The sequence below is a fragment of the Paroedura picta genome, chromosome 3 (genome assembly GCF_049243985.1).
Source record: "Paroedura picta isolate Pp20150507F chromosome 3, Ppicta_v3.0, whole genome shotgun sequence".
Lineage (NCBI taxonomy): Eukaryota > Metazoa > Chordata > Lepidosauria > Squamata > Gekkonidae > Paroedura > Paroedura picta.
In genome coordinates, this window is record NC_135371.1 from 103,254,933 (window position 1) to 103,268,463 (window position 13,531).

The 13,531-nt window shown below is 47.1% G+C and overlaps 1 protein-coding gene across 2 annotated transcripts in view; it reads right to left on the reverse strand.

Moving 5' to 3' along the window:
* The window catches only part of LOC143832508 (uncharacterized), a 245,604-nt gene extending 232,595 nt beyond the window's left edge, over positions 1-13,009 (reverse strand). For both annotated transcript variants that reach the window (XM_077327036.1, XM_077327035.1), the window contains exons 1-3: positions 12,858-13,009; positions 2,545-2,597; positions 1,936-2,209 (exon numbers count right to left, since the gene is read on the reverse strand). In XM_077327036.1, the coding sequence (XP_077183151.1) occupies positions 1,936-2,209; positions 2,545-2,597; positions 12,858-12,966 (436 nt within the window). In that variant the 5' untranslated portion in view covers positions 12,967-13,009. The remainder of the gene's footprint in view (positions 1-1,935; positions 2,210-2,544; positions 2,598-12,857) is intronic.
* Positions 13,010-13,531: the final 522 nt, after the last annotated feature.

A 13,531-nucleotide genomic window follows, 5' to 3' on the forward strand; every position in this document is an offset into this window, starting at 1 on the left:
TGGTGATGCCTGGGGACATGGACATGCCACTCAGGTCTCAAAGCTCACCCCAAGGGAAAGATCAGGCAACTCCTCCTGATGGCACCGTGCCTCACTAGCAACAGCAGCAACAGGACGGGCTGCCTGATCAGCAGGCCCCACAGCAGTGCCAGCACTCACCCCTACCTGCTGCAACTTTGAAGGGGGCACCCCGGTAGCCGCCTCAATAAAGAGACCCTTTGGGGAGCTGTTTATTGCACCACTCTGACCAGAGGTCAGGTCAATTTAGAGTCTAAGAAAGCAAAAAAGTAGCTGGGGGGAGGTTTAATAAATTTCCAGGCAGGTTCCAGCCAGAGGTCAGAGTAGTGGAAGGTTGACCCAGGACAGGCATATTCACAGGTGGATGAAGGATGCTTCCATCCCCCTCTCACTCCCTACTCCCCTCCACCCCTCTCGTTTTCTTGGTGGCCTTGCCCCCCAGGGCCCCCTAGCTGGACCTTCCTTCCTTCCACTCATCTCTGCTACCCTTGGCCAAACTCTGTGTCTAGTCTACCTTTAGAGACAGGGAAATTAGAGGCCCTGCACTACCTGCACTGACACCTGTGTCTAAGTAAAACTGGCTGGAAATATATTAAACCTCCCCCCAACTACTTTTTTGCTTTCTTAGACTCTAAGTTGACCTGTCTTCTATGGAGGTTTTCTGCTCCTGTTTTCTCTTGGGGATTTTAAACAACTACAGGCACCTGATGCTAAGCCTGGCTAGCTTTAAATGATCCGAGCTAACCTAGAGCTGGAAAGAATGAGGACAAACCTTTTTAGAAGTTATAAGTTTTACAAAAGCTAACTGCGAGGACTAGCCGCAGCAGATATGCACAGCAGACCCCCACCTGTTCCACTAAGAACCTCTGAAACTGGTGGCCTTTCAATCAATTCCTGTCTCTACCAGGAAAGCTGGCCTTCAGTGGAGAAGGGCACAGCCCCTGCAGGTGGTTTTAAATTATTAAGCTCTTATTAAGACCACCTACTTGCCTTTTCTCTTATGAATCCAAACTTGAGTTGCCTAATAAAGAAAGGAACTGATTATTCTACAAACTAGTAGGACTTTAAAAGGATTCCTAAACCACTTTCTTTTAAAATTATTATTATTATTTAATTTTTAGACCGCCATTCTCCAATTAGGTTTCAGGGTGGTTTACAGCAAAAAACAGTTAAAAACACAATAAAATCCCCATAAAACCCCAAATTACAATTTACAAATTACATCATACAACATATAACATATAAGCGGCAGCAGTCACAATTCTAATCACAATTACCCACTTCCCCCATGTTCAGCCTGGTGGGAAATAATATTCAGAAGAGGGTGGGAGTCAATCCAGTAGATCTAACAAATGATCTCGATATTGGAGACCTCAATATTTACTGACTATTTAGCGGGGCAGTCCTAATTAGGCACCCCAAGAAGAATCAAACAGTCCCCCCAGGACACAATCAGAAAATCACAACAAAAGCTAGCCACTCAGAATTGTCCCCAAAGGTGGGACCAACAAAACCATGCCCTTCAAAGAACTCCTAGACCCTAGACTAGCAGCCAAAAAAAAACAGTGGACCCCAAACCACAGCAACAGAGGCCTAGAACCCTAAAAATGGACTTAACACCAGAACCCCTCCCCCAAGTTGACACTCTGCCCTGCCCCCACAAAAATCACACAACTGCAATGCAGACAAAGTGCAAACCTACAAGGGAAAAATACCAACAACTCCAGCAAACACCCCCCAAAAACAAGGAACTCAACTCTGTGCGCCTGCATCCCCGCAAAAGAAACCCCCAGCAATAACAACAGCAACAAAACAACAATTCAACTCCAACAATTCCAACAATTAAACAACAGACCCAGATAATAATGTCCGGGCGAGGGTCTATCTGAGGGTCTAGTGGAAGGGGAAAATACTTACCTCGAGGAGAGGGCATCCAGAAGCGGCTTGAGGGCGGAGGGGTCCAAAGGCAGACAGGCGACGAGCGGGGCACTGGAGGCGGCAGGCCGACGGAGCCGTGGAAGAGAGAAGAACAGAAGTGAAACATCGAAAGCCGAAAGTATCGAGCACAGAGGAGAAGCCTCACCCGGACTTCGGACCAACGAGGAAAGACGAGCGGCAGAGAGTCAAGCGCGTGGAGAAGAACACCCAGCAGCGGTGGCTGGAGCGGGCACGTTAACCGCCGGCAGTCGGGCTGGAACATAAGGAGGGCGTTTGCAACATGGCCCTTCAGGCGAATTTCCTCAACGCGGCCGGGCCCGCCCTCGAGTACGACAGCCGAGAAGTGGGGCGTGGAAGTACCGGGAGGGAGAGTGGGGCTAGTAGACACTGGGGAAGACACTGGGGGGGGGGGGAACGCCCAAGGCCTGAAATGGGCTGGTAGCCGGGAGGCGCTTTAAAAGGTCAGGAGGTGGAGCCAAAGGGAGGATAAAAGGGGAGCAGTCAGAGCGTGGTGGTGGGTGTGATACAGGAAACGGTGAGCACGGGAGTGAAGACGGTTGGGTGAACTGGAGAATAAAGAAAACTTACCTGTGACGTCGTTGTCCGAGTGGTGGTGTTGCCAGGAGGGTGAAGCAACAGACCTGTGGAATAAAAGAAAGAAGGGCGGTGACCTACAGCGGAGGCTAGAGACACTTCACAGTGGTGGAGAATGTGGGCATGAGACGCATCACGCCCTAGTTTACTGACCCCACCCGGCTGGAGTCCACTGGTGAAGAAGTGGTGGGTCAGCCCGAGCAGGCGGAAGTTCAACAGGATAGCAGCTTTGATGAAAGAAGGTCCGAATATTCCTCTACTGGGTCAGTAGTTGAAAGAATGTTCGACGAGAACCCCATGGACTTTGCTCAATTCAGGCGTTGGCTGGTGGAGAACCAGTCTAGAGTATGGCAAGAAATGATGGAGCGACAAAATGCTACCCAAGAAACAAAGTGGGCTGAGATGAGGCGGGCGATGGACGAGAGGCCTAAAGGAGAGGGGGGCGGGGCTGGTGGGCCGGCAGCAAACCCCTTGGGCAGAGTACCATGGCCGTCCTTAGCCAAGTTAGGAACAGAGGATGACGTGGAGGCCTATTTGGATGCCTTCGAGAGAACAGCAGAAGCTGCTCAATGGCCTCGCAGTCAGTGGTCATATATAATCGGACCTTACTCGCCCGATCTCCTAATTTTCCATCGTCTTGACCCTTGTGGATGGGAAAAGGGATGCCTGACATGCATCCTAATGTTGTGCCTTCACAACAAAGTCAGAGGTGAGAGAAGAAGGAGAAAAGTTAAGAAATATAGGATAGAAAAGAGAGTATCTCGGAAAAACTTTTAGATGTCTTCTCCAGCAATGATCCTCCAGAGTTCAGCGTAGGAAGGCAGCCAAGCCAACCACCAAGGACCAGCAACCTGGGAGTCAGACTCAAAGAATCTGTCTCTACCAGAGTGCAGGACCAAGTCAGCTCAGCTGCAAGCCAGGAACAGAACAGAGCTGGAAGAGAAACCCCTTAGCCTAAAGTAGTCTTATGGCCACAAAGAAAGGTTTTTCAAAAATGAAAAATGTTCTCTGAGTGGCCAAGAGCTGTTTCCCCAAAAAAGCCTGCCTCCCTTTTGGCTAACTTCCCACCCAAGTATCCCCCCTCCATTTACCTTTCTGTTGTTCTTTTTCAGGAAGCAGCTGCAGTGCAGTGCATTTGCTTTTGCAAATGCATTGCAATGATTGGTCCACACTCCCCCCCCCTTTTCCCTGCAAAAGCCTGGGTGAAGGGTGGGAAGAGCTGGATAACCCTGGAAGCAAGGTAAGCTTCCCAACTATCACTTTTGAAGCACCGAAGCAGCCTTCGAAGTGGTCGAAGCAGGCCACTTTGGATCTGTCTTTAGCACTAGGGGGGCAGTTTGGACCACTCCAAAGCAATCTGTCACCGAATCGGGCCCACTTCAGCACTGAAGCAACTGATTTAGCCCAAACTGCACAACCCTAGTCAGAACTCCTTGAGAATTGCCCAGATATCAAGATGATGGTGGATCATGATATACAGGTCCTAAAGGATAAGCTGCAATGTTGTCAGGGAAAGGAAAGAAGGTACAGGCGGCTGGCCGGTGTTTCCTACTTGACGCTGGAAAGAAACTTCCTGAGAAATGGGGCAAGGAATCCTGGTCAGTTCTGAATCGGATTCCTCCAACAGCAAACCTGATGTTCCAGGGAGAGGCAGTGGGAAGTCAACCGTGGAAATGGGATCCTCCAAAACACCAGCTAAAACATCAGGATCGGGACAGGGAGATAGGGCATCCAAGGCTGGCACACACCACCCAGAGTAAAAACAAACCAGGGTGACTCAGGAACCCCTAGCCCCACCACTGGATCCACGGAGGTAGATATGAAAAATGTATGCCGTTTTTGATAGGTCTGCTGACAGATTGTCCTACTTTCTGGTCTAAGTGCATGCCTACATGATTGACTGTGGGCACTTCTTTGCCAACTGGGTAAAGAGGGTGTGCCATGTTGGGACTTCCCTGGTAAAGGATGCAGCTGAATGTTATGTAGAGGTCCCAGAACTGCTGGACTATGAATTATTCATGCAAGCCTTATGCGATCATTTTGAGGATCCACTGCAAGCAGAGGAAAAACAAGCATGAGCATCTGACAGCTTTTAACACTGCCTTGGGGCAATTTGAGTACCTGGTGATGCAGTTTGGGTTATCCGGCACACCCGGGGTGTTTATGAATTTAATTAATGAAGTGTTACACAATTTATTGAACAAAAGGGCACTGGTTTACCTTGATGGTATTTTGTTGTATTCAGAGACCAGGTGGGGCAGGAGGTGTTACAGAGATTAAGAGCAAACCATTTGTATGCCAAACTGTCAAAGTGTGAGTTCCATAAGGAAAGTCTAGATTTCCTGGGGTATCAAGTGTCACTGCAAGGGTTAAGCATGGACCCTAATTACGTGAAGTATTTGTTGAATTGGGCACCTCCTCACAACTTTAGGTAACTGCAAAGTTTCTTGCAGTTTGCAAACTTTTATAGAACCTTCATTCCCAATTATGCCCAAGTGGTTCTTCCCCTCATAGACCAACAGAAAACAAAGGGGAAGGGGGCTAAGGGAAAACGGCCTGGGGCTCTGCTCAAATGGACTGGCAAGTGCCAACGTGCCTTTAATGAATTAAAGAGACTGTTCACGTCCAAGCTGATCTTGCGGCATGCCGACCCCACACGGCCCTTCACCCTCCAAGTAGATCCAAGCAATGTGGCCATGGGGGACATGAACCTCCAGAAAGGGGAGGATGGGCAGCTCTACCCGCTTGCCTGTATTTCAAAGAAATTTACAGAAACTGGGCCATATAGGAAAAAGAGACAGTGGCCATTAAACTGGCACTGTCCACCTGATTACATTGGTTAGAAGGGTCCTCGATCCCTTTTGAAGTTTTGACTGTTCATAAATATTTACAGGCACTGTGGAAACACCAAAAATTAACCACCAAACAGATTCAGTGAGTAGAGATTTTTCTTGTGCTTTACATTCACACTGAAGCCCCTCCCGTGGAAATTGAACATTCTTGCGGATGCCCTCACCCACCTGCCCCAACATGAAAGCAAGGCACATCCAATGTCTTCCGCCCGCCCCCCCCCCACCTGAGACTAGCTGCAGTGACATGCAGCAAAGCATCACAGCTGTGTTCCACCCCAGGAGGTTGCCTGTAAAAGGACCTAGAAGGGGATAGTGAATTCGCTACACTGCACCTGGGCTTGCAGAAGAAGGAGGGGTTTGTTTTGCAAGGGGGATCACTTTTATGTGCCAGCAGCTGCCCACTCGGGTGTACTCAAACTGTGCCATGATTCCAAACTGGTAGGGAATTTGGGGTTTGCATTACATCTAGTATGCTGATATTATTAATGGCCATCCTTAAACACAGATGCAGAGGCTTATGTCCCACTTGCCTCATCACCAAAAGGGCAGTGGGGAAAATGAAGTGATTTCTTCAACCCATGGGGACACCATCAGCTCCCTGGAGGGACATAACCATAGACTTTATTATGGACCTTCCCCTGAGCCAGAGGAAGACTGTCATATGGGTGGTGGTGGATGCATTCTCGAAGCAAGCCCATATTATTACATGTTCCACTATACCCACCACCCAGAAATTAGCCTCTCTGTTTGTACAACACATGTAGAAACTACACGGGATCCTGACACATCTGCCCATCAGAGGCTCCCAGTTTGTTGCCAACTTCTGGCGGGAGCTCCTGAAGCTCTTAGGGGTGGAACAAGCTCTGACTTCATGATATCATCCCAAGACCAATGGACAAATGGAAAGGGTCAATCAGGTCTTGGAGCAGTATTTGAGATGTTTTACTATCAGCAGATGGACTGGGTTGCACTACTGCACTAACGGGACTCATTCCATTTGAAGTGGCCTATGGTACTAATTTGCTGGCTGCTCCCACCTGGACCCCAAAGCCCAAGCCCTCCTAATCTGCCCCCTGGCAGCTGCTTAGATTACAATACAACTATATGGCATGAGCAACTGAGCTATGGGGCTGGCGGGGGAGAGGCCCCGCTGCCCCCTAAGGCCAGAACTACCAGCCGCTTTGCCTCTCTTTCCATATCGATTTGCCTGGCTTTTTAAAGGAGTAGGCACACTGTAACAAAGGAAAGGGGGAGGCAGTTGGAAAATAAGCACACAGTTGAGGTTTATAGGGCAACAATTCACCTTCCTCGGTTCATCGTTAGCATTGTGGTTCCGTATACGGAACTGTGATACTCCATGCGCTTCTTCGTTTTCCGTTCTTTCTCTGGATCTCAGATCTGTTTGGTTCATGGTGGTTTTATGGACGCCCAGGGACAAAGAGTAAGGAAGGAAGAAGTGGAACATACTCGTTCCATGTATACCCCATGATGTTGTATGTAAACCGCCCTGAGCCATATGGAAGGGCGGTATAGAAATCAAATCAAATAAACAACCAAACAAAACAAAACATGGATGGCTCAGATTCAGGCTGCCTAGCCCAACATGGTTAAATCCTTGGAAACGGCCAAAGCAGACCATAATTGCCATGCTGATAAGTGCCACAGCCTGCCCCCCCCCCTTGGAAAAAGGATGACATGATGTACTTGTCCACGAAGAACCAGCAGCTCCCCAGGAAACTGAGTACTCATTTTGTTCGTCTGTTTAAGATAACTAAAGTAGTGAACGAGGTGGCTGTGGAATTGGACTTGCCCAAGACTTATAAGGATGTTCACCCTAATTTATATTCCAGTTTGTTATGACAAGCCCTGACACCGGGCCAATGGCAATCTGCCCCTACAGATCCTATCCCTGTGTTTGAGGATTAGAACATCCATTATGAAGTGCATCAAATTCTGGACTGTTGCCTGCATCAAGGAAAGCTTAGTACCTTATCGATTGGAAAGAGTTTCTCTTGGGGGACAAGGGTGTATGAGCCCCCAAACTGGTACACAAGTTTCAAAGACTTATCCACAGAAGCTGCCCCCTTTACCACTGGAGGGGGGATGGATTAAGGGAAGGCAGGTGGGTTGAATGTCAGAGACCCCATGTTTTTCTGCCATGATTACAATGTGCTCTATGTTAGAGCAGTGGTTCTCAACCTGGGGGTCAGGACCCCTTTGGGCATCAAATGACCCTTTCACAAGGGTCGCAGCAGGACAAGCAGCTTGGCCGGGGGGGGCACCATCCACACAACAGACTTGCGGGGTAGATCAAGATAGAGTGTTCATCTGTCTGGAGCAATGGAAAAGAGCAAAATCGGCATGGTAGAACAAGAAGCAGAACTGAACTAAGAAACCATGGGGGGAAAAACAATTTATATACAATCATGAACAATGGATCTTCACGCCATTGGTCAGTTTTGGTTTACTTTCTGTGAAAGAACACTTGCAAAATTTGATGGTTGGGAATCACCACAATATGAGGAATGGTATTAAAGAGTCACGTGTTTAGCATACCTAGCTTTTGTGCCACGCTGTAATCCAGATGCCTTAGCTTGACACCTCAAGGTTGATTTCCTGCCGTTATATTTTATGCTTACAATTCTCCCAGACATTCCTCACCACTCCCTTCCTTAGTGTCCTGTAGTTTCCTACACCTTCACATCCCTTGATGTCCAAATGGTTATCTCTTTGTTTTGACTGCTTTGAACTATGCCTGGTTTGAGTTTCCAAGGAAGGGGGAAGTTCCTGTATTGCTTACCCTATGTTTTGTGAATCAGTTCTGACTATGTCTCCAATGTGTAAGGTACTTGCAATTCTCTAATAAAGAAACTTTCTTCAAAAGGTTTACTTATTTAGAATTCGAAGTCTCTCACAGTAGTTCAATGGTAGCATAGGCTGCCTAAGGAAGTGGTGGGCTCCCCCTCCCTACCACTCTTTAATCTGCAATTGCACATATACTTATCATGGATTCTTTAGGACAGTGGTCCCCAACCTTTTTATACCTGGGAACGGTCAACGTTTGACAATTTTACTGAGGCCCGGTGTGGGGGTGTAGTCTTTTGCCAAGGGACATTACCACTGCCTCCTGACCCCCTGCTCCACTTGCTTTCCCACCGGCATACCTAACTTCCCACTGCCAACAGCAGCTGCGCAGTGCCACACCGAGGGGGAACCCCAGCCATGGCGGCCACCGGAGAGCACCAAAGGGGAGCTGATGGCATAGTGGCAGAGTAGCCCCCGTGGCAGCAGCCAGTAAGGAGGACGAGGAGGAGCCATGGCCCGGTACTGACTGATCTACGGCCCGGTACCAGTCCCTGGACTGGGGGTTGGGGACCACTGCTTTAGGATGACTAGATGGCCTGTATGGCCCCTTCCAACTCTGATTATATGATTCATCTTCCCTACTCTGAAGTACGGTTGTCAGGTATATGCCTGGAACTCCCAGAACTCACTAGGAAGTGACATCATTTTGTCAAGAGACAATCTAGAAATCCCACCAATAAGAAAGAAAGAAAGAAAGAAAGAAAGAAAGAAAGAAAGAAAGAAAGAAAGAAAGAAAGAAAGAAAGAAAGAAAGAAAGAAAGAAAGAAAGAAAGAAAGAAAGAAAGAAAGAAAGAAAGAAAGGGACGAATTCCTAGAATATTGCCCAATGTGATTTCCAGATTTTCACCCAGAAATGATTTTGTGCACTGCATTATGTATCCCCACCACCACCTTTTACCCCAATACTTTGTTAAGCACAGGTAGGGGATAGAGGGCATGTAATCCTGGCTTAAAGTTTGCTTTGTGCTGCAGCAGGGGGTTGCTGTTTTAGGAATGCAGTTCACACAAGGGTTATTACTTTAGGAAAGAAAACCTTTTATTGCCAAGGAACTAGATGCTAGGATAGGAAAGTAAGAGAAAGCATTCCAGTTATCTGTCCAGACTAGGATGGAGAGAAATTGCAGAGAGCACATCTTGTTCTCCTGGCAGTTAGAAAGAAAAGCAGAAAGAGAAGGAGTCAGCTGGAAAGAAGAACTCCTAGGGGTAAAATTCTAGGCCCAGGAGGCAACAGCAGCACAGCTGACAAAATGAAGGATACAGGAAACTGCTGATTCTTCTGAAGTACTGGGGTACAAATGACCACTGCAGCACACAGTCCTTTGATTCTAACATTCTGCACCCTTGTCTGGCATAACAGAATCTGAATACCAAGTCTTCACAGTAGGTACAGATGAATTTCCATTCTCTTCCTCCAACTATTATGTTGTAAACCTCTATGCTATCAGAAAAGTAAATCTTTACCTATTATACTGCAGACATATGACCATAGGAACAGACAATCATGTAATTAACAAACCTAAATTTCTACTAAAGTCAATACAAAGTTTCCACTAAGAGGTAGGTTGGAGTTCTGCTATATGCTTTGATTTAAATATCTGTGGGATGGTTACATCCACACAGTGCGACTTCATCACTGCATTTTCCTGTATTCATAGCCTATAAGAAAATTTCAGAGTAACCATATCTGAGAAAACTTTTAAACCTGTATATTTTCTGAACAATTGACTTTGAAAATCATCATTCACAACCTAGTTCAAACAAACACTCCCCATGTTTGTATGTGGCCTTTTCAGCTCAAGAATAAATGTATGAATGGGCCCTCAGATAATATAAACCAATTAGGTCATTGTTCTTTCTTGAGAAATTTGTGCTTCTGCCCACTCAAAGTTTTGGCTGTATGCCAGGGAACATAGACATTCGCCTTTTTCTCTCTTAAACACGCTTTCTATGAATCCACAAATCACCTGATTACTTCTGGGACTGATAGCCAAAAACGGTCTCCATTGAGGTCTTTTGGCAATAAAAAAAGTATTCTTAACTACAAAACTCATGTTCTGTGATATTCCTTTTTAATGGAATTCAAACTATATTAAAACTAGCCAAGAAATCCAGTTTTCTTCTCATGAGTCCATGGACTGTGAAAGAATGTGCTTTCTACTACTAAAGTGGTGATATAAACAGAATCCTGAGAATGTTCTACAGTTTACTGCCAGGAAACAGAGACTCTGTGACTAGGGCAGACAACATAAGCACCACAGGTGGTATAGGCAGTGGGAATACAAAACATGCCTTTATACTTACACAGAAATGGACCTATACTCTCCAGCTGTCTGCTCCTCAGCTTAGTAGAATAGTGACGAACTACCCCGTGGGAATATAGGCTATATATGGATTGTTGTACACATCGGAGGTTTTAGTTCTTTCGATAATTATAGCCCATTTTGCTCCCCAATAGGAACCCAAAGCAGCTTATAACATCATTCTCCTCTCCTGTTTCTACCTTCACAGAAACCCTGGGAGGGAGCAAGGGGGGGGGGGTTCACGGACCCAAAGTCACCAAAAGAGTTTCTATAGCTGAGGAAGGATTCAAGCCTAGGTCTACTGCTACACCACATTGGCTCTCTATAGTTACTATTTCAAATGTTGGTCTTGACTTGTGACATATTTTTTCAATAGTCTTGGGTTGGGGTTGTCAACTTGTGGGCCTCCAGATGTCCATGGACTACAATTCCCGTGAGCCCCTGCCAGGAAATGCTAGCAGAGGCTCATGGGAATTGTAGTCCATGGACATCTGGAGGCCCACAGGTTGACTACCCCTGGTCTGGGGCACAGTACAGGAAGAAAACCAAGATTTTAAACATCACACACATTAAGAGCATTGGGGGAATTTGTGTTAGTTGTCTACTGGTGCTAATAACTGACTTAAAGAATCTTTAATTGTTGACAGAGGTTGAAGTATTGATGGGTCAGGCTGGCAAAGTTGTGAACCATGCTATGGAGAGGGAAGAGATGCACCGCAATATTCCAAAATGTCAATGGTTTTCTTCCCATTTCTTTTCTCACTGTCCCCAACCTCCCCCTTTCCAGCCTTGGGGAGAAACTGGACTGACCATTCCTACCTGATCTGTATATTTCAGGCAGACAGTCACTGCAAAGTCTTATGTCACAAATATACTGAAAAATAAATTACTACACTTGCTGCTTATCTATTATATTAGCAATATTTTCTTCAGTTATGTTACAAACTGATCCAGTCCATATTTTGTTTGTAATTTTTGTGTATCCCTTATACCTGTGGCATATACTTCTGCGCCTACAGGAAGGCCAATCTGTTGTGACACTTTCATTAATGGAGGAGCTATGCGGCAATATGGATCTGTGCTGCGCTACTTTAACACTAAACAGTGCAGGACTTAAAAATATGGAACAGCCCATATGAAATTCCCTCTACTTCAGCTCTTTCTGGTTTGAATCTGAGATTTGCAGTAAGTACTATGCCTGATTTTGTTTTCCTTGTTTATTTTATTTTTCATCAGAGATATCAGCTGATATGTCACCTGCAAAACACTGCCTGCCAAAATCAAAGGAGCAAAATTAACCGTCTGTAGTCTCTTAACCGTCTCTTACATTATCAGGATGGATTATAAAGGCATGTTATTAGAGAGGTTGGAATCCGTGAACAGATGCCCCATCCCCAATAGACTCCATGCTCAGTAAGTAACTATTTGATTTGGAATTTAAGAGCTTTCTTTGACAACCCATAATCCATAATTCTTAAATAATTTCACGTATTCTAGACCTGAGACAATAGGCAGCATAGAATCATAGAATTGGAAGGGACCTCCAGGGTCTTCTAGTCCAACCCTCTGCACAATTAATGAACTCACAACTACCATCTCATGTGTATGTGTGTATAAGCATTAACACCAGGTCTCAATAGTTTATAGTTATAGTTATATTTCAGGAGTCTGCCTGTGAGACACCATTCCTAGTACCCACCATTTTAGAAGGTGGGTGGGGCCAGTCAACTGTGTTGCCTAGCAAGGCTTCTGGATTGGCCACTGGATAACTGATTGGTTGTGCAGATTTTTAAAAACGTTGCCTTAGTGGTAGTAGCCACCACATCATAAAAACCTTTATTGTGTGACTTAAGGTAAATGGCAGCAACCATGTTGTGGATGGCTCCACCTCCTGTACCCAGCAGCCATACTACAGCTGAGCCCACCATGCTTGGGACCCCCCCCCAAAAAAAAAAAAAACTTGCCCACTTCTCAATGTATTTTCGGAGCAACCTCTGATGTTAAATACTCCAGAGTGAGGAAGAGTGGTCTGAGACAGAAGGGCCCCACCCAACCCTGGCTGTTCTTTGATGTTCTAAATAAATTGTTTGAACCCTTCCTTATTGATTTAAAAAAAATACACATTGCACATTGGGCACAGCAGAAACGCGCTGTGACGCTTGACAATTAATTGGTGTATCACATGTCGAAGGACACGTCTGGCTCAAATGGACTCGCTTCCTCTCCATGGGGATTCTTAAAGCGTGTTAGCTCTCCCGCGATCTTGAAAAGGTGACTAAAATGGGCTCGCCTTCTCCAGCACGTCTCTCCGGACAGCTTTCAGGAGGAAGCCGGGGGGCAGCCTCCACTCGTCCTTCTCCTTTCCCCTCTCTGGCGACTCGCGCGGCCGCAGACATCATGCATTCCACGCCCTCTGTTCAGCTTCAGCAGCTGGCGGGGAGCGGAAAGCGGGGGGGGGGGGGAGAGCGAGAGAGAGAAACCCCGCCGTAGGAAAAAAAATGGCATTGTGTAGCCGCGCGTTGGGCAGCGGCACGTCTTCGCCTCCGGATTGGCTGGATCCGAGGGGTGTGTCGCCAGAGGGGGCGGATCCCACGGCGAGGGCAAAGAGAAAAAAGAAGTCCCATGAGGAGCACACACGTGCTCGCTCTATTGTATGCCGTGCCTTTGACAGAGGCCCCGCCCGTTCCTGCCCCCTTCTGCCCCGGCAGCCGCACGTGTGCTACGTGCTCTGCCAAGCCGGGTGGCTTCAGTAGCCGCCTGATAGGGGAAGGGGCGGCTGTGAGTTGCAGACAGCCTCCCGCAGCGCCCCCGCCCCCCACCGCCTGAATGGCCTGATTAAAAGGGGGGAGGGGGAGGCTGCAGTGGGTGTCTGGGCGGGGAGCGAGTGAGAGCGAGAGGAGTGGCGGGTGAAGGGCGTTACGGCAAATTAACCTGCAAGAGGGGGAGAGGCGCAATATATGCCAG